This window comes from Lissotriton helveticus, chromosome 1_1, assembly GCF_964261635.1.
Source record: "Lissotriton helveticus chromosome 1_1, aLisHel1.1, whole genome shotgun sequence".
NCBI classification, from domain to species: Eukaryota; Metazoa; Chordata; class Amphibia; order Caudata; family Salamandridae; genus Lissotriton; species Lissotriton helveticus.
This window is the reverse complement of record NC_136057.1, coordinates 2,139,577,864-2,139,603,998: the sequence shown is the minus strand read 5'-3', so window position 1 is coordinate 2,139,603,998 and position 26,135 is coordinate 2,139,577,864. Positions and strand designations below refer to the sequence as shown.

Below are 26,135 nucleotides of genomic sequence, written 5' to 3'. Positions count from 1 at the left end.
TGGGTTTTACTACAGATTTGGCACTTCCTCTTGGTATCGCCAACCTATAAATCACGCTGTAGACGGCTGGACCGTTAGAACTAAGTTTATGTGAGGTCTTGATGCATTCTTTCTTTATTATTACTGACCAGAAAACCTCTTAACAGCCTGTTCTGCATCCATCCTTCGCTTTGTCATTCACTATTCTTTTCCTCCCTTCTCTCCACTTTTGTTTTCTATCCTACCTTTACCAATCTCTTGTCATACCCTTTTCTCCACTTAGTCTGTCCTCACGTCATCTTTTCCTGGTCTGTCTTCCTCTCTCCCTCTCTCACCTCTCTAATGTGCTTATCTATAATTATTTCCCTCCCCTCTAACCTATTTTCATCTGTTCTATCCTCAATAATTTCTCCCACTTTCCTCTCCCCCTCTCCGTTTGTCTCTACTTCTAACCCACTCTCTGATTTCCTTTTGTCTCTGTCTCTCTCTCCTTTGCTCTCACCTCTCCTTTTGTCCCAACATAGATGGTGAATTCATTTTTTCACTGCAACATTGTCAAAATCTAATTTTCCTTTTACCCATTTCTAGTAATATTTTTCTTTAAATGTAAAGTTATTTCCGTCCTTACAGTTTGATTTCTGAAGTTCCATGGCTCTTAGCTGTGCACAGCACCCTCCTCATTCCATAAATGGATGTTTTTTTTATTAGAATGAAACTTCCCATCTAAATCTGGTATGTCACTGCACAGTTTTTAGACCAAGAAGCCTGGCACTAGACCCCTGAATGCTTTTCTATCTGATAGTTAAGGCCTGCCGCGAGGGACTAAAGCGAACGTACCCCACCTAAGACTTGTTAAATGTGCTGCACAAAAGAATCAGCAACTCCCCGGGCAATCAAAGTCACCTCCTGAGGCCTGGGATGGGAGGAGATGCACCATGCTGTGCCTCTGCCGGCCCATTGTCATTCTGCCCATGCTAATGGACTGGCCTGACTCTGTGACTTGCTGAGAGTCACACTCAAGCTATAGCAGCCTTTAGGATTGTACACCAACAGGAAAACCGGCCCAGGTATCTGGACCTGCTTTTCCACTTCTGAATGGCCTTGGGTGGGCCAGGATCTTCCGTGGGTGGGTCTGGCCCACCTGACCCACCCTATAGGACCGGGTCTGTGGTCAATGCTGATTGCGTCGTAGCGCATTGTTGCCTTGACTTAAAGCTATGTTAAACAGCAGCTTGTGGCGCCGCACAATATGTCTAAAATACACTGGTAAAACCAATAGATCTTGTTTAGGCGTGAACGTTTAGCTTTGCCAATGGTTGTTGATTTGCCTACGGAGCTGAGACAGTAACTCTTCAGGTGGTGAACTGCGTCATGAAGAAGGCCTGGGACTACTACTCCTCTTTTCTGCCCAGAAGTTCACAATAAGCAAAGATTAATGCCTGGAGGTCAGACCACCTCTCTGTAGCCCCCATAATTGTCCAGAACTCTATCTTCGAGCTGCTTGGGAAGATGGAGCATACATAGCTCATGATGGCTTGTTAGCCATTCCTATTTGGCTCAGTAATACCAGTTAAACCTTTTGTGATTTTCAAGGTCATTCCATCTGAAGTCATTTCCAGACTGGACAAAGTAAAAAGTCGAAGTCCTCCTGCTTCAAAGTTAACCTCTCTCCGATCTAATTCAATGCAGCCATGTTTGGTGATGGGTGGAAAGAAACTGGACACGCGGTCTTGATGAACTCCTCTTGTAAATATCAAATTCAGTTCAAATTGGTGCACAATACATACAAAGCTCTAACGTGCAATCTCTATGTAACTAGGGGCTTTTTACTCACTTATAGTGAGTCATTGATGAAACAAGGTATTTCCAGTTCTGATACACTAAGCAATCTAGCTAGTATTTCGACTTTAATGCCAGTTGTGAAATGATTTTCCTCAAGATTACTTAAACGTTTTGGGACTCGCTGGTTCATATATAGTCTGTTCATTTCCGGTCCAAACTTTATATTCTGTTAGAATCACAGTGATTAACATAATTTATGTGTAATATTTATTCTGCTTTGATGTAGCTCTATGTTTTTTTTCTTTTTCTATTTGGTTGGTCATTCAACAAATTTCTCTATTCTGTCCTACAAGTAATTTCTAACAGGTTTTAGTTCTGTTTCTAGTGAATAATAGAACACGTCCCTGTCACCTTTTCGGGATAGGAAGAGCTCATACATTAAAATAAATCAATCAAAAGAGTATCATTGGAGAATGAGTGAATGTACCATGTAGTTTTACACACCAGCTCAAAAAAACGCAAAGATACCTTCCATTTCTCTTTCTCCTTGAATAAGGGGCATATGGTTCGAAAACAGAGCCAATATTCTGTAAACAAATAATCTTTCTCCATTATTGATTTCTTCTGCTGATTTTCTAATGCTCAACACCATCTACGCAAGAGTCAATCTACGCTTTAGAAAACCTCTAGTAAAATCTCCAGCAAAGCACATTTAAAGTGCTAGCACAGCACACACGTATATACATGCATTGTCAGTATTGCAATTTAACATTAAGAACCCTTGTAAATTAACAGGATTGTGCAGATTTCACTGTTCAAGAGCGAGCCATGCCAGACTGGAATGTTATCAACTCAGAAATATTTTACACGCACTGAATTTAAATGATTGCTTTTATCCTGAAATCTCGGAGTGACTGTTTCCCGTAGGAGCGAAGTTATAAACTGTTAAACAAAATAATTATATACACACATATGTGTATATATATATATATATATATATATATATATGATGTTCAAATTTCAGCTTTCATGTTTTACTTATTGATTGACTCAAGATTCTGACACGTCTAAGTTTGCTTTGCCGACTACCCATAAACAGAGGCATTCTAAGAGTTTATTACCAGCACTGGAAAATATTTTGACGTAATTATTTATTATTTTGTATTTCAACAGGAACTATCATGGCAGCTGGATACAGAATTAAACCTGTCTGTGTCTGTGCCTTTCTGGAAGGCACCAACCATAAGATATGAGGTTAGTGTTCCTGCCCAAACGTAGGATCAAATAGTACGGGCTTCCAAAAAAGAAGTAAATGCTTCCCAAAAAAAAAAGTACGCGGCAGCCACACATGACCAGGTGGAATGTGGAAAGAGGCTGAAAAATTATCAATTGGACAACAACGTCCAATGACGTCAAAAATAATCTGGACTGCTTTTGTGTGTGAATAGCTGGCACACTATAAATGATGCCAAGGAAACTTCAGCCAGCTGTCAACACATTTAATAAGTACTGGCCGACTTACAAATAACAACCGAAGCAAAACAAGCCTGGAGTACACATTGTGATTGTGTCCGATTTCAACAGCTTTAAATTGAGTCATCAATGGAGGGCAGCTGTACAGTAAATCTCATACATCAAACACAGGTTTTTGGAAGGGGAAAGAGTACATATCCAAACAAACCAAAATCTCTCTTTGCTCATGCTTAACAAGGACAATGAAGCGCATGGAAATCAGAGAGCAGGGCCTATTGTGGGCGCGCGCGTGCAGTCAATGCAGAAAGAATACCTTACCTCTGCCCTTCTCTCAGCAGCTTGAAATTGGGAGCTCTACAATACAAACATACAGGAAGTACATTAGAGAGACACTCTAAACCAGAAAAATACCACAATTCCTCTAGAAATCCAATATCTACATTTGAAGGTGGACCATTATTTCCACAGTGTTACTCTACAGTTTAGCCCCTGCCCTATAAACTTCAAATATGGGAGATTTGTAAGCTTGTCTTGGGTTTTTGAAAGTAATATTAGCTTCATATTTAGCAATGATGCAAAAGCATGTACGTGTTATTTATTTCAGGTTGTTGTATAGCTCATACAAAAACCAGCACAGTGCTTCATGCGAGATACTATACAGTTAAATATAGGTATTATAGGCATAACATGTTGAGCTTTAAGGACAATGCACAGTAAGATCAAAGTATGTGTACAGGGATAATGTACAGTTTCAGCACTAAGATATCACATATATACAGCGACAGAGATGCATTTGGTGGCTTAGATCTGCAAACGTTCAATACACCATTAGGCATTAGAACATGATCATGAAGGAGGTCTAAAAATACATAAGGATAATCTGTGGGAAACTGTGACCAAGCAGTCCTTTCTTACTTATGCCTACTCCTCCTCCTGGGATAAAGGCTTTCAACCAGGTCTCCACAGCCATATGTGACCTGGGATTTTCTTTCAACCCATGCACTGAGAGAAAATTCTCTTCAACGTATATCATAATGCATGTATGTAAATGCAAACAGACTTTATCGTGAGGCCCTCGGTTAGTTCTCATCCAGAGAGAACATGATTAAGACACTTAAAATGCTGACTTAAGCTGTAGTCTTTTAGTTGTCTTTTGAAAGCCAATAAGGAGGTGGTGGTAGTGCAGCTTTTCATGGGTACAGAGTTACAGATATTTTAGGAGTGCAACTTCAGGTTTGGTTCAAATATAGTTTTTGGGTGAAGGCAGGAGTTTCAAGTAGGTGAGAGTCAGAGGCAAATTCGTCAGGAGTCGCCAGAGAGCTTCCGTTTAGTTGTTAGATAATGGGAGTGGTCAGAGAGTAAACGATTATAGACAATAAAGACAAGTTTAACAGTAGACCTACCCTCAATGGGAAGCGAATTCAAAGATTGTAGAATAGAGGTGATACTGTTAACAAGACACGCTCTTGAGGTCTGTGGGCTGTTGTGTACAGAGTGGTTTTGATGGGTACTAGAGGACCTGAAAGGATTGCTTTTCCATAATCTAGTCTTGATAGGACAAGAGCTTGAGTGACTTATTTGAGGTGTTGTTCAGAAATGAATAGTTTGATAACCCTAAAGAGAGAAAACTAGTGATTTATATTTTTACCTAAGAAATGCAAATGTTTAAGCAGATTGAGGCTGCTATTAAAATAAATCTAAGAGAGGCGTGGCCAAGATGTCGGAGTGAGTAGACGTGTCTCCTCGGAGCTCCTCCGACCCGACCAGGCCCGGGCCATAAACTACAGCATTTCTCCCCCCCGCTGAAGCAAAGCAGGGGAGGGGAATCGGCATCGAGGTGCTGGGGACCGGTGAAACGTTGGGTGGCGATAACCGGAGCAGCGGCGGTGGTCCAGACGCCCGGCGCCATTGGAGACTGGAGGTGCAGTGAAGAAAGCGCCGGAGGCGGCTCCGCCGGGCTAGTTACCGCACTCGGCCCCCCAAAACGGGCGCATCGGCCCAGCAACAGATCCGGCGACGCCGGGAAATCCCGTGGCGACTGAGGGTGGCTAAACGGTGCGACCCAACGGAGGTGCAGATAGCAGCCCGGAGGGCATAAATCGAAGCCGCGGCTGCGGCCTGGAGGGGGAGGAGCTCCGGCAGACTGCCGCTTGGGCCAACACACACTGCGCCGCTTGGGCCAACACACACTGCGCCGCCGGAGCCCCTCATTGCTCTCCCCTCTAGCCATACGGCCCGCGCGAGGGCCCAGGACATACGGCAGCAGCGGTGACAGTCCCGACCACCCAGCAAAGACACAGTGGAGCTGCAGGAACCGCGGCAGGAGACCGTCATTTTTGCTCGCCGGACCTCCGGCCTGTGGGGAGAAGGGTAGAGCTTGCGACTTGGACTGCAGGCTGGGGTGCACTGCGAGACCTGGCTGGTCGACCTGTGCAGGGCCCTTCAGAAGAGCGGAGGGGCCGCTTCACCCCCGCACATCACGGACAGAGACTGCCTGCCTCCCCGGCGCCTTCGAGATACCGATCCCCCCCGGGGTCACCTACTTCATGAGGTGGGGTGCTGTTGAGGCCCAACGGTAAAGGCGGGGGGCCCTGTGCGTCCCTCCGGGCCCCGGCTGGGGCGGGGCTCCCATAGGCCCACAAGAGTCGGACAAATCTGCCTTCCGAAGCGTGCAAGGCCCCGCATCAGAGCGGACACCGAGCGCAGAAGCGTGAGCCACGAGTGGGCGGCGCAGGGCCTGCCCAGGGCCCCACTCTCTACGAGCAACCCGCCACTGCAAGCGAGGAGCGACCCCCGGGCGGCGGCAACAGCGACAAGCCCAATCGCTTGGGAGTGCACCAGAGGTCCGTCGACCCGCCCGCCGGAGGCTCCGGCACGGGGGGACACGGGGGCGGAGTCGGCGGTGGGTTCCCGACCGTCGGGCCCGAGCAGCGTTCCCCCTGAGCAGCTCTGAGCAACCGCCCGAACCCGGCGGCACAGCACCTAATGACCCGGGACCTAGGAGGCGAGCAGACCCGCACACACGGACGGGACACCGATTCCCCGCGGACTGGTCTGGGAGAGTAGGGTGAACGGTGGCAGAGAATATGGCAAAGGACGTAGGGGCCCTGCCTCCACGCACCGATCCGAGCGGGAAGAGACACGCACCAGCCGGTGGCAGAGCGGGGAGCCTCTACCGGCCACCGGCAGGAACCGCTAACCTACAACGCAGTGGTCCCCGCGCATGAGTTGGACGCCCCAGTGCGGCGCTACACAACGGACAGAAGGCACGTGCGAGGACAGCGAGAGCAGAGACCCCATACGGACAAACAGCGGTTCCGGGATAGCGGGGCAGAGGAAGAAGGGGGACCGCACTCCCCCCGAAATGCTGAGCAAGACCCAAAACAAAGGAGACAAAAGCCTGTCATCCCCGGGCCCCTCCAAAACACAATGGGACCCAGAGGAGGGAGAGGTGCCCATCACACGGTCCTTCATGGAGTCTCTTTTCAACTCCCTTCGGGAAGACTTCAGCGCCTTGAAACTAGAAGTAGCAGGCGAAGTCCGAGAGATCAGGAGGGGCGAGCACAAGATGAGGAATTAGAACAACTGCAGCAGGAAGTTATACGCCTGAAAGAACAACAACTAGACCTGCAGGCCCACAGCAAAGACCTGGAAAACAGGTCTCAGCGGAATAACATTCGGGTCCGGGGGTGCCATCCAAAGAAGAGGGCACAGACATGGAGGCGTATTTAAAGGCCCTATTCCGAGACATCCTCGGGGAGCCAGCGGACTTCCCCATCCGAATTGACAGGGCACATAGAGTGGGGCTGGCGAGGCGGGCCCCCGCGCCGCCCCCGACATCCTGGCCTTCCTACCGGACTACCCGCTTAAAGAGCGCATCCTCAAGAGGCACGTAAACGGCAGTCCATGCAGTTCCGGGGCCACCCAGTAGCTCTCTTTCAGGACCTTTCCTCAATTACGCTACAAAAACGCAAAGCCTTTAAATCTGCAACAGACTTCCTCAGGAGCAAGGCAGTACAATATGCCTGGGGCCACCCCTTTCATCTGATATTTAAGTGGAACGGTACCCTGCACCAACTCCGTTCGCTACACGACACATGCTCAGTGCTCGGACTGACACACGACGACGGAGAGGCTCTACAGAGATCACCCCGACGTGCACCCAGGGATGGCTGGCGAAAAGTGGGGAGACGGCGCTCCCTTGCAGAAAACTCAAAACCTGATGCACGCACTATCCAATCAGAGAGAGCCAATGCCATCCATGAGGTGGCGAAAGACACCTCGTCCTTAGAATGATTGATCTCCGGGGGGAGAACACATTAGCATGATCCACGTTATGGTCAGGTGGGGGCACTCTCTAAGGCAGGCCACGCGCACCTCTCCGACCTGGGCCTTGTGGATCTATGGAGGCACCTCCAACCACAAACCACAGCATACACCCACTACTCAGCTGCCCACAAAACTTACGCACGACTCGATTACTTTCTGTGCTCCTCCCAGCTGGTGCTCTGCGTGCACGACGTTTACATCCTCCCGACTTCCCTGTCGGATCACTCACCGGTGATGGCCTCCTTCCTCTTCCCGCCCACGCCAAACCCACAGCGGCACTGGCGCCTGCGGGACTCCCTGCTCCAGAGCCCCACCATAGTTGAGCGGATCAAAACCGCTGTCACTCAGTTTCTTGTTCATAACGCCAACGCAGACACTACCAAGGCCACGCAGTGGGCCGCACTCAAGGCGGTCCTCCGGGGAGAATTCATCTCTATCGCCACAGCTAACAATAGAGAACACGCTCAGAAATGGGCGGAAATCGCCCAACGTGTGGCAGAGTTGGAACAGATGCACCATCGCACCGGGGCGGCCCGGGCGTGGTGCCAACTTTGCACGGAGAGAAAGATGCTGGTGGCGCTGGACCAGGACGTGGTGGAATACGCAGCCCTGTGCTTCCGACACGCGTATTACACTGGGGGGGATCGTTGCGGGAAACTCTTGGCGAGTAAATTGCGGGAGCAACGCCAAAGACAGGGCATTAGAACCATCTGGTCCAGTCACGGCGACCTTGTCACGGACGACGACGCCATCGCCGCGGCTTTTGGGAATTTCTATGGCGACTTATATGCCGCAGACTCACTTGACTTGCAGGCAGGTCAGGCTTACCTGGAAGGAGCGGACCTCCCGTCCTTGAACGAAGCACAGGCGGAGTTCCTCTACCAGCCCATAGGTCTGGAGGAGGTGATCTCGGTGATATCTCGCCTCAAATTGGGGAAATCGCCGGGCCCGGACGGCTACTCGGCGGCCTTCTACAAAACCTTTTGTCATCAGGTGGCCACATTGCTGCGAGATCTCTTCAATACATTTGATCAGCCCGGTGCCATCCCCGCGGACCTGTTGGAGGCGGCGATATCGGTTATACCCAAACCCAACGGCAGACAAGCGATAACACTAAGCGTGTCCTCCACCTCATAGAGGCCGGGTCGTGGACGAGGCCTGGCTGCATGTTGCTCACCGTCGATGCCGAAAAGGCATTTGATAGAGTGCACTGGCCCTATCTGGAGCTGGTCCTGCAGCGATTTGGGGTAGGTGAGACGTTGCAAAACCGCATATTGAACTGCTATTGCCAGCCTAATGCCACGGTCCGGGTCAATGGGCATACCACCCCGCGCTTCCCAATTGGCAGGGGCACCAGGCAGGGGTGCCCGCTCTCCCCAATCCTGTTTGCCCTCTACATGGAGCCACTAGCACAGCGGATCAGGCGCCACAACCTCATCGAAGGCATTCCCTTCGGCGGAGACGTGAATAAGATTAGTCTTTATGCGGACGACATTCTGCTCTCCCTGACAGACCCGATGCAATCCCTCCGGGCGCTCTTTATTGAGCTTCACACTTTCGCGCTAGCCTCGGGTTTTTAAATTAATATGAAGAAATCGGAGGCCCTGAACATATCCCTGTCACCGGAAGTGCTCGAGGAGGCCCAAAACGAGTTTGATCTGCAGTGGTCCGACTCCACTATCCCCTACCTGGGAGTGCTGCTGGCCCCCACCATTCAGGCCACTGCGGAAGACAACTACGCCAGGCTTCGCTCACGCCTTAGCGACGAACTCAGGAGATGGAAGCGACACTCGCTTTCCTGGCTGGGTCGGATAGCGGCCGCTAAGATGACTCTACTGCCACAGATCCTTTATGTGTTTCAGACACTCCCTTTGCGCCCCCCCGCGGGCTGGCTTCAGCGGACGCAGTCCGACCTGGCTCGCTTTGTTTGGAACGGTCGTCGTCCGCGCTTTAAGCATGCGATTGCAATACTCCCCCCCGCGCATGGCGGGGTAGGTGTGCCTGACCTCGCCTTATACTATTGGGCGACAGAACTTCGCACTTTCGTGGAGTGGCATCAGCTGGAGTCAGGCAAGCACTGGCTCTTCCAGGACCAAACTGTGGCGGGCAGGCCCCTTCAGGGGATTCTGTTTCTACCGCCATGCCATAGACCTCCCAATCTCTATGCCTCACAGGTCACGAGCACTGTGTTAGACGTATGGGACAGAGTAGCGGTCACGCACGATCTCACCTCGTTCCCTTCTCCGATGACCCCGCTTTTTGATAACCCAGACTTCTCTCCGTGTCTGGACCCCAGGGCGTTCGTTACTTGGAGACGTTCGCCATGTAGAGCTCTGGGAGACCTGTTCGACCTCAATGTTATCCTTCCATTTCAGAAAGTGAAAGAGGACTATGGCATACCAGAGGCTGACCGTCTGCCCTATCTCCAGGTCCGACACAGGGCCTTACAGCCGACGGTCTAACCCGGCGCCCAGCGCCTCCTTACCCCGTACGAAAAGTGGCTAATGACACGTACCTCGGATAAGAAACTGATCTCCGACCTGTACCAACACCTCCTCCTCACCAACATACACACATACAACGCAGGGCAGGCCAGGTGGGAGAGGGACATAGGGAGACAACTCACGCGCAAAGAATGGGAAGGCATATACCATAGAGCCAGACACTCCGCCTACCACACTGGCCTCACCGAAACCCTGACTAAAGTGGCCACCTACTGGTACCACACGACGGATCGCCTACACCGATGGGACCCCCGCATTAGTGATCGCTGCTGGAGAGGGTGTGGGGAACTTGGCACACTAGAACACCTACTGTGGAGCTGTGACCGCTTACAACACTATTGGAACTCGATCCTAGATGAAGTAGACTCCCATCTGGACACCCAACTTCCCAGATTCCCAGCTTATGTTCTGCTTGGACTCCCTAACGCTTTGATGTACCCCTTGAAATCCAGGAGAGGGAGGCTCATAGCAATTGCACTGGGGCGGCCGTCCAGAACATTGTGGCGCACTGGAGGACCACTCAACCTCCCCCACACACGGGTTGGCTCCACAGGCTGTGGATGATATTGGGGATGGAGAAGTTGACACTAGCGAAAGAGGGGAGGGGAGAGGACTTTGCGGAGCTTTGGCAGCCATTTTTGACTCTACTCAAGGGAGAATTTAGGGAATTGAGCTGCCCGCGCTATTTGCGCTTGCTACGCCTCGCTGACACTCCACTCAGGGAACCTAAAGGCCAGCCGTGCAGGCGTACACCAAGGGCCGATGTCTGATCTACGGCCTCATCATGGTGAAGCGGTGATCTCCTTTTTACCTATTCTTTTGTTTCGTGGACAAGGAGGGGGTGAGGGGGTGTTCAGGTCCTGGTTTCCCCGCTGCAAGGCCCTACCCTCACGACATTGTCAATATAATTGCTACCTTACGCCTGGGGTTTCTGCCGCATGGCCTAGTACTACTGCATCTGATGGGGAACTGGGACTTATTTGTTTTTCTCTGTTCTGAAAATTCAATAAAAGATTTAAACCATAAAATAAATCTAAGAGCTTTGGAGTTTTTGATGGTAATAGGAGATCAGTCAGGACATTGGAGGAATCTACCCACGCTCATACTGTCTTAGATGAAGCCTTTGATGAAAACAGAAGGAACTTTTTTGGGGGGTTCTCCCATCGACCATGACTGAATGTTAGACTCAAAGCTAGAAGAGAGATATCAGCAGGAGCTGAATCGTTTTGTAGATCTGAGGCTAATGCAAAGTCGTGGGGGAACCCTCTATTGTGTACAGCTAGCTTGTTAAAATTTGAACCAATCAAGGATTGAATTAAGAGGCAGAGCCTGAGACAGGGTTTGCCAATACTGACTTGGAGGGGGTGGAGTCATCATACTTCAGGCCCGCTCATATGGGGTGTATTTAGACGCAGAAAGGCTGGCAGTGTTTATACAGTGTTGGTGCAGCTTAAGAGAAAGGCTTCACAACTGTGGAAGATGCACTAAGCGATGGCCCCTTGCTATGAAACTACAACTTCAAAGAATCCTGTCACTCTCATGATGGAGGCAGCCATCTTGATTTACCTGGAAAAACTTTCCTAGTTTTACACAGCATCCTTACTGGGCAATCTGCTACAATGTGGTTGCAGCTAGGGCCCTTGCTTGTGAATTTGTGATTCCTATTTAGAAGGACACTTATTTCCTTGGGAACTTGATGAAGGGCATTTGAATTACATAGAAGTATTCCGGAAATTAAGTCAAGTTGGGAAATTAACTTTGAACTAATTTTGAACAAAGACTTTTATAGTCAAAGATTTGGGGATTAATTATATTATTTTTGAACTCTGGATAGTTTTGTGAAGGAACAAGATTAATTCCTGCATAAAGTAGCATTGATTATGAAATATGTATGTATATGAAATGTCCATTACGTTATAAATGGTGTTTTGTAAACGATACATACATAGCTAAATACAGTGCTCACAGAAAGTTAATGAACATGTATTATTTTCCAGTCGCACAAGAGACAAGACAGAAATGTCATTAATCGGAAGGTGTATATTTTGAAGCTTGAGGTAGTCATATTGCTAGTATGAAACATGGTTAGTAAGCACTCAAGTAGTTACTTAGATCGCGTTGAATTACCTTTTGAGGAATGTTGGCTTTATACCAAGAAAACAGACTGTTAATTAGACAAAGATATCAATACGGTATACCCTTTCACTGTTAAAGGTACATGCAGACTGTTTATGGCAGACTATTAACGATATACTATTTGCCTCTAGGTGACTATTTCGATGGAGGCAGAGTGGTGGTATCCAGTCTCACACTTTTCTCCTTAGCCCCATTGACATTTCCCCCACGTCCACTATTTCTCCAACATATACACTGTATGTGGTTAGTAGTGGATGTGACGAGGAGTTGTACAAGTATATTCCTCCATTAGATCCAAAGTACAAAGTTAGTGCTTTCTGATAGACTGTTCCTTCAAAGCCCATATTTACTTTCAGCATGTGGATTAGGATCTCATGATTAACAGTTTTGAATGCCCCTGAGAGGTCAAGCAAGACCAGCAGGTATGAGTTATTTATGTCCAACATCCGAAGAGCAATGTGTTATGCCTATAAGGCATTCCAAGTCTTGTGTTCATTTGGAGCCTTATAGTGTCTGGATTCGATTTGTGCCAGTTGGATCTTTGCTTGCACAACGAAAGTCACGTAACAGGCAGGCTGTGAAATAAAGATCAGTCTACTCCTTAACATGAGAAGTGGTCAGTGTCATTACTACAATTTGACGACAAGTTGCCAGCAAACAGCCTGCCTTGTGGCCAAAGAACCCATCAGCGTGCTGTGATATCCCAAGACATTTTTTTTTTTTTTAAATGTATTTTTATTGTTGCATCATAATACTTGGGTACACAGAGAATCAACCGCTGGCGTGGCTTCAACATTCAGCCACGGCCAGCCATGCGCGCAACTTTTCTGTGAGCAAACTTATGAATTTATGACATTTCTTCTGTGAAACAGTACAGAGTGGCATGATACAGTCTCAGGCTGGGATCCTATTATCGTGCTCCATAAGGGAGAAGGGTGGATACTAGAGGATACAGGAATGCCCGCCTTGTTGGCGTAGTGTCAGAGTCTGTACAGTACTTATGATTGTATTGCTGGTAACTGGGGGAACACAACTGGGGAGGGGAGCATATGGGCGTTAGCAGGTGCACGGTAGAAGGGGAGCAGGTGTCGGATGCCGGGAGACGAAGGGTTCCCTCAAAATGCGTTTATATCAGGGCAGTGTAGCCAGACAGCGGGGGCAGTCCAAGTCAAAGCCTAGCGGGATTACAGTGTGGGGCCTGGGCCTTGGACAGGAGCTATATGTTCATTCGGGAGAGGGAGTGGGGGAGAGGGGGGGGGCGTGGGTGGGTCTTCTGTGCGCAGGGACTGCCGGAAGCTGTGTAGGAGCATGGCCCATTCCATGGAGATGGGATGTTTACGCGCGCCCTTGGCCTCTTCTTCCCTAAGGGCGTCCTCCTCCGCTGCCGCCCACTTACAAACTGCTCCTGTCCAGGCTGCTATAGGGGGACCTTCCGGGGATCGCCAATGCATAGCTATGCATCTGTTTGCCAGCAGCAGCGCCAAGGACACGAACCGCCTGTGTACAGGTGCCTGTTTAGGGATGTGTAGGATGCCCAGTGCGCTGGATTCCCAGGAAGCTAGTGTTGTGAGGCCTGTGAGATCCGCCAGTGCGTCGTGCACAGTTTTCCACAGGGAGTGTAGGCCGGGGCAGTCCCAGAACATGTGACGGAAATCTGCGTCGGGGGAACGACATCTGGGGCATAGGAATTGTGTGGATGGGTAAAACCGTTGTAGGCGCGCCGGCGTGAGGTATGCCCTGTGCAGTATATAGTATTGAATGTTTTTGAATCTGGCATTTCTGGAGACGCGTTTCGGGGCCTCGAGCGCCTTGGTCCACTCTGAGTCGTGTAGTGCGCGACCGATGTCTTCCTCCCATGTGGCCCGCAAGGCCGCCAGGGGGGCGTGTGAGAGTTCCTGAATAGATTTATACAACCAGGTGATCAGATGGCGACCCACTCCCATGTGTAGGATAGTGTGCACTACTGGGTGCGTGTCCGGTTCCCCTGCCCTAAGATTATGGTGGGGACGGAATCCCTCAAGCAGCTGTCGGTGCCTAAGGAATTGACCTGGGGGGAGGTCGTATTCCGCAGCTAGCTGAGTGATTGGTTTCAGTTGTCCTTCCTCGAAGAGCGACTCCATATCCATGATAGTGCAACGAGTCCACTCAGCTAACATTGGCGCCGAGAAATAGGAGTCTTGTCTGGGGCAGCCCACCAGCGGCAGCAGTGGGGAGTATGGGGCCCTACTTGGGGCCATCCGGTGGATCCGCATCATACATTGGCGCGCTATCGTGACTTGTCGGGGGTATGTCCGTCGGGGTTTGGTGCCCGGGATAAGGAGACGGATGAGCTCCGGGGTTGGAACTCTGCCGGTCGGGGTAGCGGTCTCCAGGGTGTAGCGGTCCGCTGTCCAATATGATAACCATTGGAGCTGTGCCGCCAGGAAGTAGGACTCGAAGGAAGGAGCTCCAAGTCCGCCTTGTGATGTGGGAAGTTGAAGGGTTTTCAGGGCCACTCTGTGTCGGTTCGTGCCCCAGATAAGGGTGCCCAGCAGAGAGTTGAGGTCCCGAAAGAAAGATCTGGGTGGTACCACCGGCAGGTTTGTGAAGTGATAGAGAAGTCGGGGGAGCATCACCATTTTTGCCAGGGCTATCCGTCCTATCGGGGCCAACGGAAGCTTGTTCCAGAAGGCTACAGTCGGGCGTAGATTAGCAAGCACCTTTCGGTGATTGCCGTCGAAGATGTCTGCCGGTGAGTGGTACAGGCGGACACCGAGGTACCGAGGGGCCTCCGCGGACCACGAGAGCTTGCGGGTTCCCAGCTCGACGTCTCGGGGCGGTAAGCGTGGGTGGAATGGGTAGACCGTGGACTTGTCCCAGTTCACCTGGAGTCCTGAGGCGTCCGCGAACTCTGTCAGCGCCACCCCTATGGGGGTCAGGTCCGCCTCTATATCTCGGACATATATCAGGAGGTCATCTGCGTACAGGGAGACGCAATGCATATCATCCGCGAGCGGGATGCCCCAGTGGGTTCCCTCCTGACGCAGTCTAACCGCCAGCGGTTCGACGGCCAGGGCGAATAAAAGGGGTGATAGGGGGCATCCCTGTCGCGTGCCTCGGCGGACCTCGAATGCAGAGGATATGTGTTTCCCAATCCGCACTCGCGAGGTTAGGTCGGTGTATAGGAGGCGAGTGTATGCTATGAGTGTCGGGCCAACGTTGAGACGACTCAGGATCGCGAATAGGTATGGCCAGGTGAGAGTCTCAAACGCCTTTTCCAAGTCCATGATCAGGCAAGCGGCGCGCGGGAATCTGTCCCGAACCTGATCCTGTACATGGAATACACGGCGGATGTTCTGTGAGGTGTTCCTGCCCGGTACAAACCCACATTGGTCAGGGTGGACCAGTGGGCGTATGATCTGAGTGTATCTGTCAGCCAGGATCTTCCCGAGGACCTTGCAGTCCGCCGAGAGGAGCGTGATAGGACGATATGACCCCAGTTGGAGCGGGTCCCTGTGAGGTTTGGGGAAGGTCACGATAACGGATTCCCGTAGTGACTGGGGAAGCACTCCCAGATGGAGAGCCGCTGCGAACATCCGGGCCATTCGGGGAGCTAACAGGGCAGAGTAGTACTCCAGTGGGAAGCCGTCGAGTCCCGGGGCTTTATTCCGGGAGAGGGCACGTAATGCCTGAGTGACATCCGAGGGTGTTATTTTGGCGTCAACCGCGCGCTTGTCAGCGTCCGATATCGTGGGCAGCGTCAGCGACTCGAGGAAGCAATCCACGCATGATGGAGCGTAGCGGGTTGGGGCCTCGTATACCTGTGCGTAATGGCGTTGGAACGCCAGGAGAATCTCGGCCTGGGATCGCACCAATATGCCTTCCGGATTGATAATATCCGTAATCGGCTTGGACTCGGCGTCCGGTCGTGCCATCCAGGCAAGAAGTGCCCCCGTTTTGTCCCGTTCTTTGTGTACTCTGGAGGCATAGGCGCGAAAATTATACTTCCGGAGATCGGCGCAAGCAGCCTGGTATATCGACTTCGCCTCGGCCGTGAGCGCAACGCTCTCTTCCGAGTCACCGGTTTGTTTCGTAAGCGCAGCCAGACGCCGTTCCGATGTAAGGAGCGTCTGTTCTAGTGTGCGACGAACCCCTGCGATTTGTTGTATGCATTCCCCCCGCGCCACCACTTTGAATGCATCCCATTCCATTAACGCCGATGATGTCGTACCCGCGTTGTGTAGGAAGTAATCCTGGATACTGGTTTTGTGTGTGTCTCTGAAGACTTGGTCCGACAAGCAGTCCTTAGGGAGGCGCCAGGTGGGGACCGGCGGGCGTGGGGGGCGCCAGGTCAGGCGTAAGATGTGGGCATCGTGGTCCGAGAGGATCCGACCCAGATAGTCCGAGGACGCGACCCGCGGGAGGATAGGTGCCGAGCATAAGAACCTGTCCAAACGGACCCGGAGGTTGTGTGGAATCGAGTGGAACGAATAGACACGGGCCAGCGGGTGTAGGTGTCGCCACGCGTCGGTGAGTGCCCAGTGTGTGGTCCAAGCCCTAAAGAGTTCCGCTTGTCGGGGGGTTGGGGAGCCTGTGGGAGGGGGGTGTGATCTGTCTAGGGCGGGGTTCAGCGTGCAATTGTAATCACCTCCCAAAATCCATGGAATGGCAGCGAATTGGGCCAGGACTACTGTGAGGTGATCCCAGAATTTATCTTGTTCGGTGTTAGGGGCGTAGATGCTGCCCAGGAGGACCCCTTGCCCGTCTAAGATTCCCTCTAACAATGCGTACCTGCCCTCCCTGTCAACCACCCGTCTAAGTGACCGAAAAGGGGTGCCTGGCCTAACCCACACTAAGGCGCCACGAGCGAATGCCGAGTAGGTCGTGGCGCAAAAGGTCCCCCGCCATTTAGCCTGTAATCGGGCCAGCTCGGTAGCGTTGGTGTGTGTCTCTTGTAACAGTGCTACGCAAGCTGACATACGTTTAATGTAAGAGTAGACGGAATAGCGTTTGCTAGGTGTGTGGAGGCCCCGTACGTTCAGCGTGAGGACGTTAACATCTGACCGTGGAGTCGCCATTGCTGTGGTTTCGTGCTTGCGAGCGGGGGACCCTTGTACCTCCCAAGGACCGCGTGGGCCTGTGTCTCGTATGTGCTCCTGCGCGCCATGCTGCCATATGTGTGGGGGAGGGTCTAACGGGGGCTACAACGTGTAGAACCAAAAGTGGGGAACAGTCCCAATGCCAGGGATATATCACCGGAGGTGGCATATCCAAACTAGTGTCCCTCTAGGGGAGAAATATAACAGAATTCTGTGGGGGTGGTAGCGTGCGTTACTGCTGGGCTGTTCGCAGATCGGGCAGTTGTAGGAAAAATGGCATTCGCGCGTGTGTATGTACAGCCAACTAACTATGCCTCTTCGGCGCGCAGTCTACGCATAGCGTGGTCAACAGCCAAAAGGAAAGAGGATACAGCAATCGTCCAATTGTTCATCCTGAAGAGGTGCCTGGTTGACCTGCACGGGTGGTGTCTGTGGTGCGTACCGCAATGAGGGGAGATGAGATCGGTCCAAACCCTGACATTGTGCCATCACTGTCCCGGTCCTTCTCGGGGGTGAACAGGTGTGGTTGGTGTTCCAGGTCCGAAGCTGGAGGAGAAGTGTGTAGCTCAGTCACTGCCCGTAGGGCTTCCTGTCGTTCTTGCATAATTTGCGTGAGATCGGGTGAGCCCGAGGGTGAGGATGCTTGACTCTTGGAGTTGTCTGTTCGGGCGCGATTCATGCCTCGCCTTCTAGGACGTCGTGAGTCATTGTTCTGTCTCCGCTGGGGACCGGGTTTAGGGATCAACGGACAGTGGAATTCCGCCCAGTCCTGTGCTTCCTCCGCCATGGTGAAAAATATGGATTTCCCGTTATGAAGCACCTTGAGGCGGGCCGGGAATAGTAGGGAGTACTGAAGACCATTTTCACGGAGACGCCTCTTAACTTCTAGATAGGTCGAGCGCTGCTGTTGTACCTCGCGGGCGTAGTCTGGGAACACCATGACCTGCTGGTCTTCCACTTGCAAGGGGCCCGCCATCCGGGCCGCACGGAGCACCGCATCTCGGTCTCGGAAATGCAGGAACTTGGCCAGCATAGGGCGTGGGGGCAGGCCCGGCTTGGGTTTCCGGGCTGGGACCCTATGTGCCCTTTCGATGGAGAAGAAAGCTGACCGCTCCGATTCGGGGGTAAACGACCTGGTCCATGATTCCATATAGGTCAGCGGGTCCGAGTTCTCGATACCCTCCGGCAGGCCCAGGACACGGATGTTGCAGCGCCTTGAGCGCCCTTCCAAATCGATAGTGCGCTCCTCGAGGGCCGCCACTCGGCGCATGACTTCCTTCATATCTGCTTCTTGCGTCTTCACCGTGGGCTGAAGCGCCGCCACGTTTCGCTCTCCCTCCTTCACTCTATCCACCAGTTTGCGGTGATCGTCGCGTATTAGGTTGATGTCCGTCGTCAGGGTGCCTAGACGTTCCTCCATAGAGAGCCGGGACATTTCGATAGCCGCCAGCACCTGATCCAGTTTCGCCGATAGCGTGGGATCAGCGTTCGATGTGTTCGCCTGAGTCCAAGTCCTTGTGTGCGGCATGTTCTCGATGGCCGTTTCAGGGACGGCGGTCGCCTGCGTGCCCCTTGGTTTCCCCATTGGGCTGTGGGAGAGGGCGCTGCGGCGTCTCGGGGTCCGGGGGCCACGGGTAGTTGGGTCGAGGGTCACTCCTGTGGGGGTCGAGCAAGCAGGCTCTTGTGGCAGTCGGGGCCCCCGGGGGTTCGCTCGGGGTCCTCCGGGTCGGCGGTAGGGCCTGCGTGGGTTCAAGACAGCAGGCTATGGACGTGGTATAGGGCCAGCTGCACACCCCCTCCCCCAAAGCCGTGGACAGGCCGTGGCGGGGGTCGAAGTAAAGTGTTTTGCTTAGAGGGTTCCTGCGGGACCGTAGTGGTGAGGCGCTGTTCCTGATGCGGTGTGACTCCACCGGCGTCGCTGCTGTAGGGAAGTCCGGGGCAGGCTCGGCGCCTAGGCCTCTCCGGGCGCCATGCCGAGGTCAGGCAGCTCGAGTAGCAGTGCTGTCCGCTGCGCCAGGTGGGTCAGTGCAGCCTCGGTCCCCGGCCCACGGCGTGGATGTGGGATGACCGCTGGGGGTCTCAGGGGGGGTCCGGAGGTCGCTGCGGGGGTAGTGGTGGAGGCCCCTCAGGGGGGAGGGGGGGAGCCGGCACTCACCACCCGTCAGGAGCTGCTCCGCTGCAGAGGGATCCGGGCGTCGCGGCGGTGATGCGCTGGCTGGCGTCCCTCAGTGCCCAGCAGCCGGACCGGCAATCGGTCGGGTAGAGCTGCAGGTGGGGCGAGGCTCCTAGGCCTCTCCGGGCGCCATGCCGAGGTCAGGCAGCTCGAATAGCAGTGCTGTCCGCTGCGCCAGGGGGGTCAATGCAGCATCGGTCCCCGGCCCACGGCGTGGACGTGGGATGACCGCTGGGGGTCTCAAGGGGGGCCTGGAGGTCGCTGTGGAGGTAGTGGTGGGGGCCCCCAGGGGGGAGGGGGGGGCCGGCACTCACCACTCGTCAGGAGCTGCTCCGCCGCCGAGGGATCCGGGCGCCGCGATGGTGGTGCGCTGGCTGGCGTCCCTCAGTGCCCAGCGGCCAGACCGGCAACCAGTCGGGTAGAGGTGCAGGTGGGGCAAGGCTCCGGGCTGGCGTCCACCATCTTGTGCGCCGATGCGCATTCGTCGCGGCGAGTCCCGTGTCGCACAAGCCTTCAGTAATCAGGGACGCCGACCTGTTAAGATTTCCGCCGCCTCAATGTGTACGCGGCCCCCAGGGTCTCCGGACCGGCTGCGGGGGTGCGGACACTCAGGGTCTAGGTGGCCGGGGACGCGGCCGCCATCTTGCGGTCCGGCTCCTCGTCCCGGCAAACTAAGCTTCTTCCTGTCGGTACCGCACTTCAGCAGCGGTCACGACTCTTTCGGGTGAAGCCCCCGGTGCTGCCACTTCTGTCAGTTGTCGTTGCTTTGGCTGAGGCTCACGGCGATCCCTGGTAATGGGCAGGATGCGAGCCCGATCTCGGAGCCTCAGCAAAACGCCGCCGCCATCGTGGCTTACCAAGCCACGCCCCCCCTGTGATATCCCAAGACATATCAGTGTTCTGTGATCCCTAATGGTGCTGTTATCACCCAAAAAAATCTTTATCTTCAAATACTGGTATCGTACACTACAGCACCAGCATTTAATTCACTTGCGCGCAGGGCCAGTGGTGTTTAAGGACTATTTGAGCAGAGTGACATTGAGGCTTGAGCGCCTGGCCTGGGGGTAACACATAACGTGCCATCCACTGACTATGTGGAGTGTGAGCTTAGCAAGAGTCAAGAGAAGCATGCGCTATTGGCTCTATCAACTAGCACGAATCAATTCAATTCAAAAACTTTATTCGATCATTTTTTTTAAATAATCATAAAAGTGCATACAGTACATCACATAATTTACAATTTTAGCAAGTTAAATTTATAGACATTAAGTTAAAAAAGACATACTTTTCCTGACAGATACAGATTTTAAAATATAAACAGCAGTAAAAAAACACACATCAGGTGCATCAAGTGCAAATAAAAGGCTCATGGCTGATTTCATAGAAAATACCTTATATTTTTTAAAAAGTGGTTTCAGATAAATAATACGAAATTGTAGGTAATAAGGGCAGATCAATAGAAAGTGCTCAGTGCTCTGTTTTGAGGTCCCGTCGCACGGGCAAGGGGTTACAGTATGTGACTTGATGTGCGGACAAGCAACCAGCATGTGAACAATCCCCACTCGTAGTCTAGTAAGGACATACTGGTGTGAGCGTATAGTTACCATTATTAGATATTCTGCAAAACCCGGATCAGCCAGATTATATGTTTTGTAAAAACGATGTGTAGAATACTGGCTGGTAGCAGCACTACGCTTTTGTGCCTTAGCCCTCATGTACACGAGCTTTAGCTCTTTTTTTGGGATGTCCAAGGCACTGGAAGGGTTTTCATGGACATTCAGCTTAAAGACATCTTTAAATGAAGTAACAATATAATTGAGCCAGGGAATCAGGTTACACTTGTCCAAGTGGAGGCAATCATTAATAATTTTCCTCGTGAAACTGGTTTGTTCTTTAAGCCAGATAGATCTCCATACCAGTAGGGGTCTAAGGCCGATAAGATCTGATAAGTGCTCCAAACCAACCTCCTGATGGATCAAACTGGTAGAGTCTGAGGATGGTAAACAGAGGAGTTTTTTAACGAATTTATTTTCTTAAAGGGCCAAAGCTACACATCTATGGCGATATATGTACAACATATCGAATATGCGCCTGGTGCCCAATTTGGATGCGAATTTAAAAATACCAAATGCACATTTGCCCATTTTTGCCCTGACGTTAGTCATCTCATGAGACCATATACCCCCTCTGTTAAAAGTGATACCTAGATAACAGAATTTATCAACCACTTGGATCGTTTGATCCTTAAACGAAAATGATCTTAGTTTATTTACTTTCTTTCCACAAGCCAAAATGAAGGTTTTTGAATTGTTGATCTTAAGTTTTCTCCCATTGATAAAATCCAGAAATGTGTCCATAAGTCTCTGCAGCCCGACAGGGGTTCTGGATAAAAGAACCGTATCGTCCGCGTAAAGCAGAACCGGGATTGCTAAACCGTCAGCAGACGGAGCATCGGCACTAACTAATCGCAATTCGGACTCTATGGCATTAATAAAAAGAGAAAAGAGAAGGGGGGGGGCGAGGACACATCCTTGCCTAATGCCGGAACGTACTCGGATACTAGAGGTACATTCACCCATTTGCCCAAAACGGATCTTAGCAGACAAATTACTATACAAACGTGCCAAAAAATGAATAATTTCGGGTGGGGCCCCCATATTCAATAAGGTTGTCCATAGTAAACCATGGTCAACCAAATCGAATGCACTCGAAAGGTCCGCGAAACAGAGGAACAACGAACCCTGTTTGGCACGCGTATACTTGCCTATAATAAGGTCTAGGTTGATGCACTGTTCTATAGTGCCTAGCCCCTTGCGAAAACCAAACTGGGAATCCGCAAGGATGCCATTGTCTTCTACCCATTCCTCCAGGCGAATCAATAACACCCTGCTCATTATTTTCAGGGAGGAGTCGAGAAGAGAGATAGGGCGATAGTTCTTGGCCTCGCCCCTATCTCCCTGTTTATAAATAGGAATAATAATAGACTCTCCCCAGGTCTGTGGTTCAGAGGCCATAGCAACAGCGTTAAAGACCTTGGTCAACAGGGGACTCCATAACAGTACATCTGCTTTATATAGGTCGATAGGGACCCCATCAGGGCCGGGTGCCTTCCCTCCCTTACTACACCGAATGGCGTTATCCACCTCGACGATTGTAATATTAAGCGGTGTAGGGGGACCGGAGTCCGCAACCGTATCTCTCACTGGGGATATCCCTCCTGGGTTGAATATACTAGAAAAGTAGGATACCCAATTTTCCTCGCTTACTTGAGCAGAAAGTACGGGGTATACCTCGTTATGTAGGAATGGACTATTAACAGCATTCCAAAATAGCTTAGTATCCCGGAGTTCCACGGCCTTGGACATATTATCCCACGCTTCCTCCCTTAATTCCTGCTTCCTTAAATTCAGGTGCATTTTATAAGTGCGCCTTAGAGAACTGACCGCTTCCCTGTCCCTGGGTTTAATAGCAAGGGCATTTTTTAAGTTCTGTAAGGATTTTGTACATGCCCTGTTAAACCATCCTCTAGGAGCCCCTAGTTCCTTTACCTTATTGCTGGTCAGAATCTTTTTCGTAATCTCATTAATTGTGACAAACCCAGCTAGTATACCTGTCAGGCCTATATTAGGCTCAAGACAACATTCCACCTCCTGGAGGCATGCAGACACGATTTTAACCAACAGCTGCTCCTCATTATGCCTCCCCCATTTAATCCTGGGACCATTCGATCTATGCGGGATTAAGTCCGCCACTGTTCCATGTGACACGCCAGCCTTCTCCCCCCACAAAAACAAATGCATTGTAAGACAATTGTGATCACTAAGAGCCGGATCTACTACTTCCGGGGTGCTACACAAGGCATTTATACTTGCAGAGGCTATGAGGTAGTCTATGATAGTGGCGGAATTCCTTCCCACAAAGGTTGGTACCTGATTACCCTCATTATCTTTTCTGGGCGACAAAATCAGCAAATCCAGTTTAAGCAGAAGGGTATTCAGTGAATCACCATAGGCCGTATGTAAGAAATGAGCCTGGTCCTCCCCGTCGTCTCCTCCAAAACCACACACCCTCAGGAAAGAATAAGGACACATATGAATATTAAAATCTCCTCCCCACAAGATATCAAAGGGTACACAGGTTTGCCCACACAAATTGTCAACTGCCGCATCGAGTTCATCGACCACTAAAGAACTGGAATGGTTGAACACATTATTTTAGTGGTTGATTAGTAGAACATTCCGGTCCCCATTAAACTGCAACCATAGTACCTGTGAATGTGAACCGACTGTCATGTGAGTTTTAACTCTCACCGGGAAACTCACTGACAGCAGAGTCACCAATCCGCCTCTGGCTCTACCCATATTGGAACTCTGGGCCGGACAGTTATAAGCAACATAGCCATCCAGAATAATATCTTCAGTAGACCACGTCTCCTGGAGACAGAGAATATCAAACTTTGTAACAAAATCCGACCAGCCCAGGCGGTCCACCTTATTACACCACCCTGCGATATTCCAACTCATTAGCTTGTACCCTTTTCCTGGATTACTTGCTTCCCCATCAATATGAGTTCCCATATGGGGAGGGTGCAAAAACCTATTCAGTGGTTCATCTAAAAACAGGGGGTTAGGAGGTGCCATCCGGGGTACCATGGGGGATGAACTATCATTCTGGGCAATGACTGAATCCGGGTATACCCCTAATCCCTCATCTCCATTAACCGGGCAACCTAAAATAAGTCCAGTGTCATAATCATGACAATGACCCAGAAGTCCCTGCTCCCCGGGCTCATTTTGGGGTTCCAATTGGGCCTGATTATATTGTAAACAAGCTTCCCCATGAGGAGTAATAGAACCCGAAGGGTCATTACACCCCATGGACCTCTGGATATTGTCATACAATCTCGGGGCTTCCGCTTCAGTTCTTCCCATCGGGCTACTTAGGCGTGTTACAGTACTTAAAGTGGTGTCCCTAGAAATCCCCATCATATCAGTTCCGCTGTCAATGCCCTCCGTGCTGAAAGTATGTATTCCCCTTCCCTCAACCCCTAAACTCGATAAACTTCAATCACAATCATCCAATCCATTAAATATGTCAAACCTATTTGTGGTCTCCAATGGCGTGAATGGTTTTAAATGGTCCATTCTCCTATTGGCGGTTGTATTGAACCTAGAAGTTACAAAATTCCACTCATAGGGATCGGGGACCGGTACAGAATAAGGCACATAAGGAGGGTTCCTGATATTCTGTATGAATGGGCGGTAAGTATTAGAGTAAGCTTGTATTTGCGGGTGTTGAGGTGGGAACACCACGGATCTCGGGTAGAAATACGTCAATTGTCGGGGAATGATGCGGTTGTTAGCATTACCTGGGGGCCAATTTAAAATAAAATGAACAGCATTTTGATCTCTAAAATTCACTACCACCACGTCGCCCTCAATATCCTTAGGTCTACCCCCCAACCACTGAAGGCGGCGGACATGTACAATTTCGCCGCTGATGTTACTTGCAATTGGCCTGTATAATCTCAGCCAATGCATAATTTTTTTCTTCAGCTGGAAGAATCCCTCCCGCTTGTTCTCTTTCAGCTCAGGCACCCCTGTAAGAACTACCACGAAAGGCACTGCTTCCGGTGGAAGTTCAGGAAAGGGGGCCCTATATTGTATCCCCCGAGTATGCCTGATACTATTCCCCTCCCTTGTTGCAATCCCCAGAGATGCATTACCCATGCCCTTAGATGGTTTGCTAACAGAAGTAGCAAGAGTCGGGTCGGGTTAGTTTGTTGGCAATTTAGGAGGTAGATTGTGTTGCTTATTATTTTTATTGTGGGGGGGTTTCGGGGTAGCTGGAATCAAGTTCAATACAGGGTTGGGGGCAGATGTAGTAGGTTTGATTGACACATTAATGGTTTGTGCAGCGTTGTTTGCTGCAGACCTTGTAGGGACTTCCTTATTTCCCAGTTCCCGCTCTATTTTCCCTAGTCTTTCTTCCACCTTGTTTAATCTCTCTAAGATTGCCAGGGAATAGCTCCTAATTAAACACTCAATACTATCCAGTGTAATACTATTATGGACTACTTGCGGCACAGTGTCAGCTGGAGGAAAATCAATACTAACCTCCCTATCTATATGTGTGGAGGATGGGGATGCTGGCATTGGGCCTGAAGCTTCGGGAGCAGCTATTGGGGCCTTATCACTCCCAGTACTACTCTTTACCTTTATGTCAAAATCGGAGTAACTCAACTTTTGCTTATGTGGATCCCCCCTTTTCCGCCTTTTTTTATTAGGGGGTGGGCCAAAATTTCTATGCGGTGTCATTTTCTTAGCCCTATTCCGTATGATTTTACATGGCATAGGTGTAGGGGTAATCAGTACCTCAGTTACAATGGAAGTGCAGGTAGGATTAGGAGGCGAAGAACCATTCCCAGTTATCTTGGGGCAGGTGCTGGATGTAAGCGTGCAGTCTCTACGTACGGGAGACACGCTATCCAATAAAACAACGCTATCATTACCGTTATGGCTCACTACGATAGGGTGAACAGCTGGAAAAGGTAACTCAGTCAGTGACCTATTTTTCATGCTTTCAATGGAACGACGGCGTTCTGCTCGCCGCTCTGCTAAAGAGAGTTCCTTGGGAACATCAGCGGCAGTCTTTGTAAAATAATTATCCAGAGTTCCACTG

The 26,135-nt window shown here is 50.9% G+C and overlaps 1 protein-coding gene across 2 annotated transcripts in view; it reads right to left on the bottom strand.

Annotated features, from left to right (window-relative positions):
* The window catches only part of RPAP2 (RNA polymerase II associated protein 2), a 564,035-nt gene that overhangs the window by 377,638 nt on the left and 160,262 nt on the right, over nt 1-26,135 (bottom strand). For both annotated transcript variants that reach the window (XM_078646326.1, XM_078646327.1), the window contains one exon: nt 3,553-3,588. In XM_078646326.1, coding sequence (XP_078502452.1) covers nt 3,553-3,588 — 36 coding nt within the window. The remainder of the gene's footprint in view (nt 1-3,552; nt 3,589-26,135) is intronic.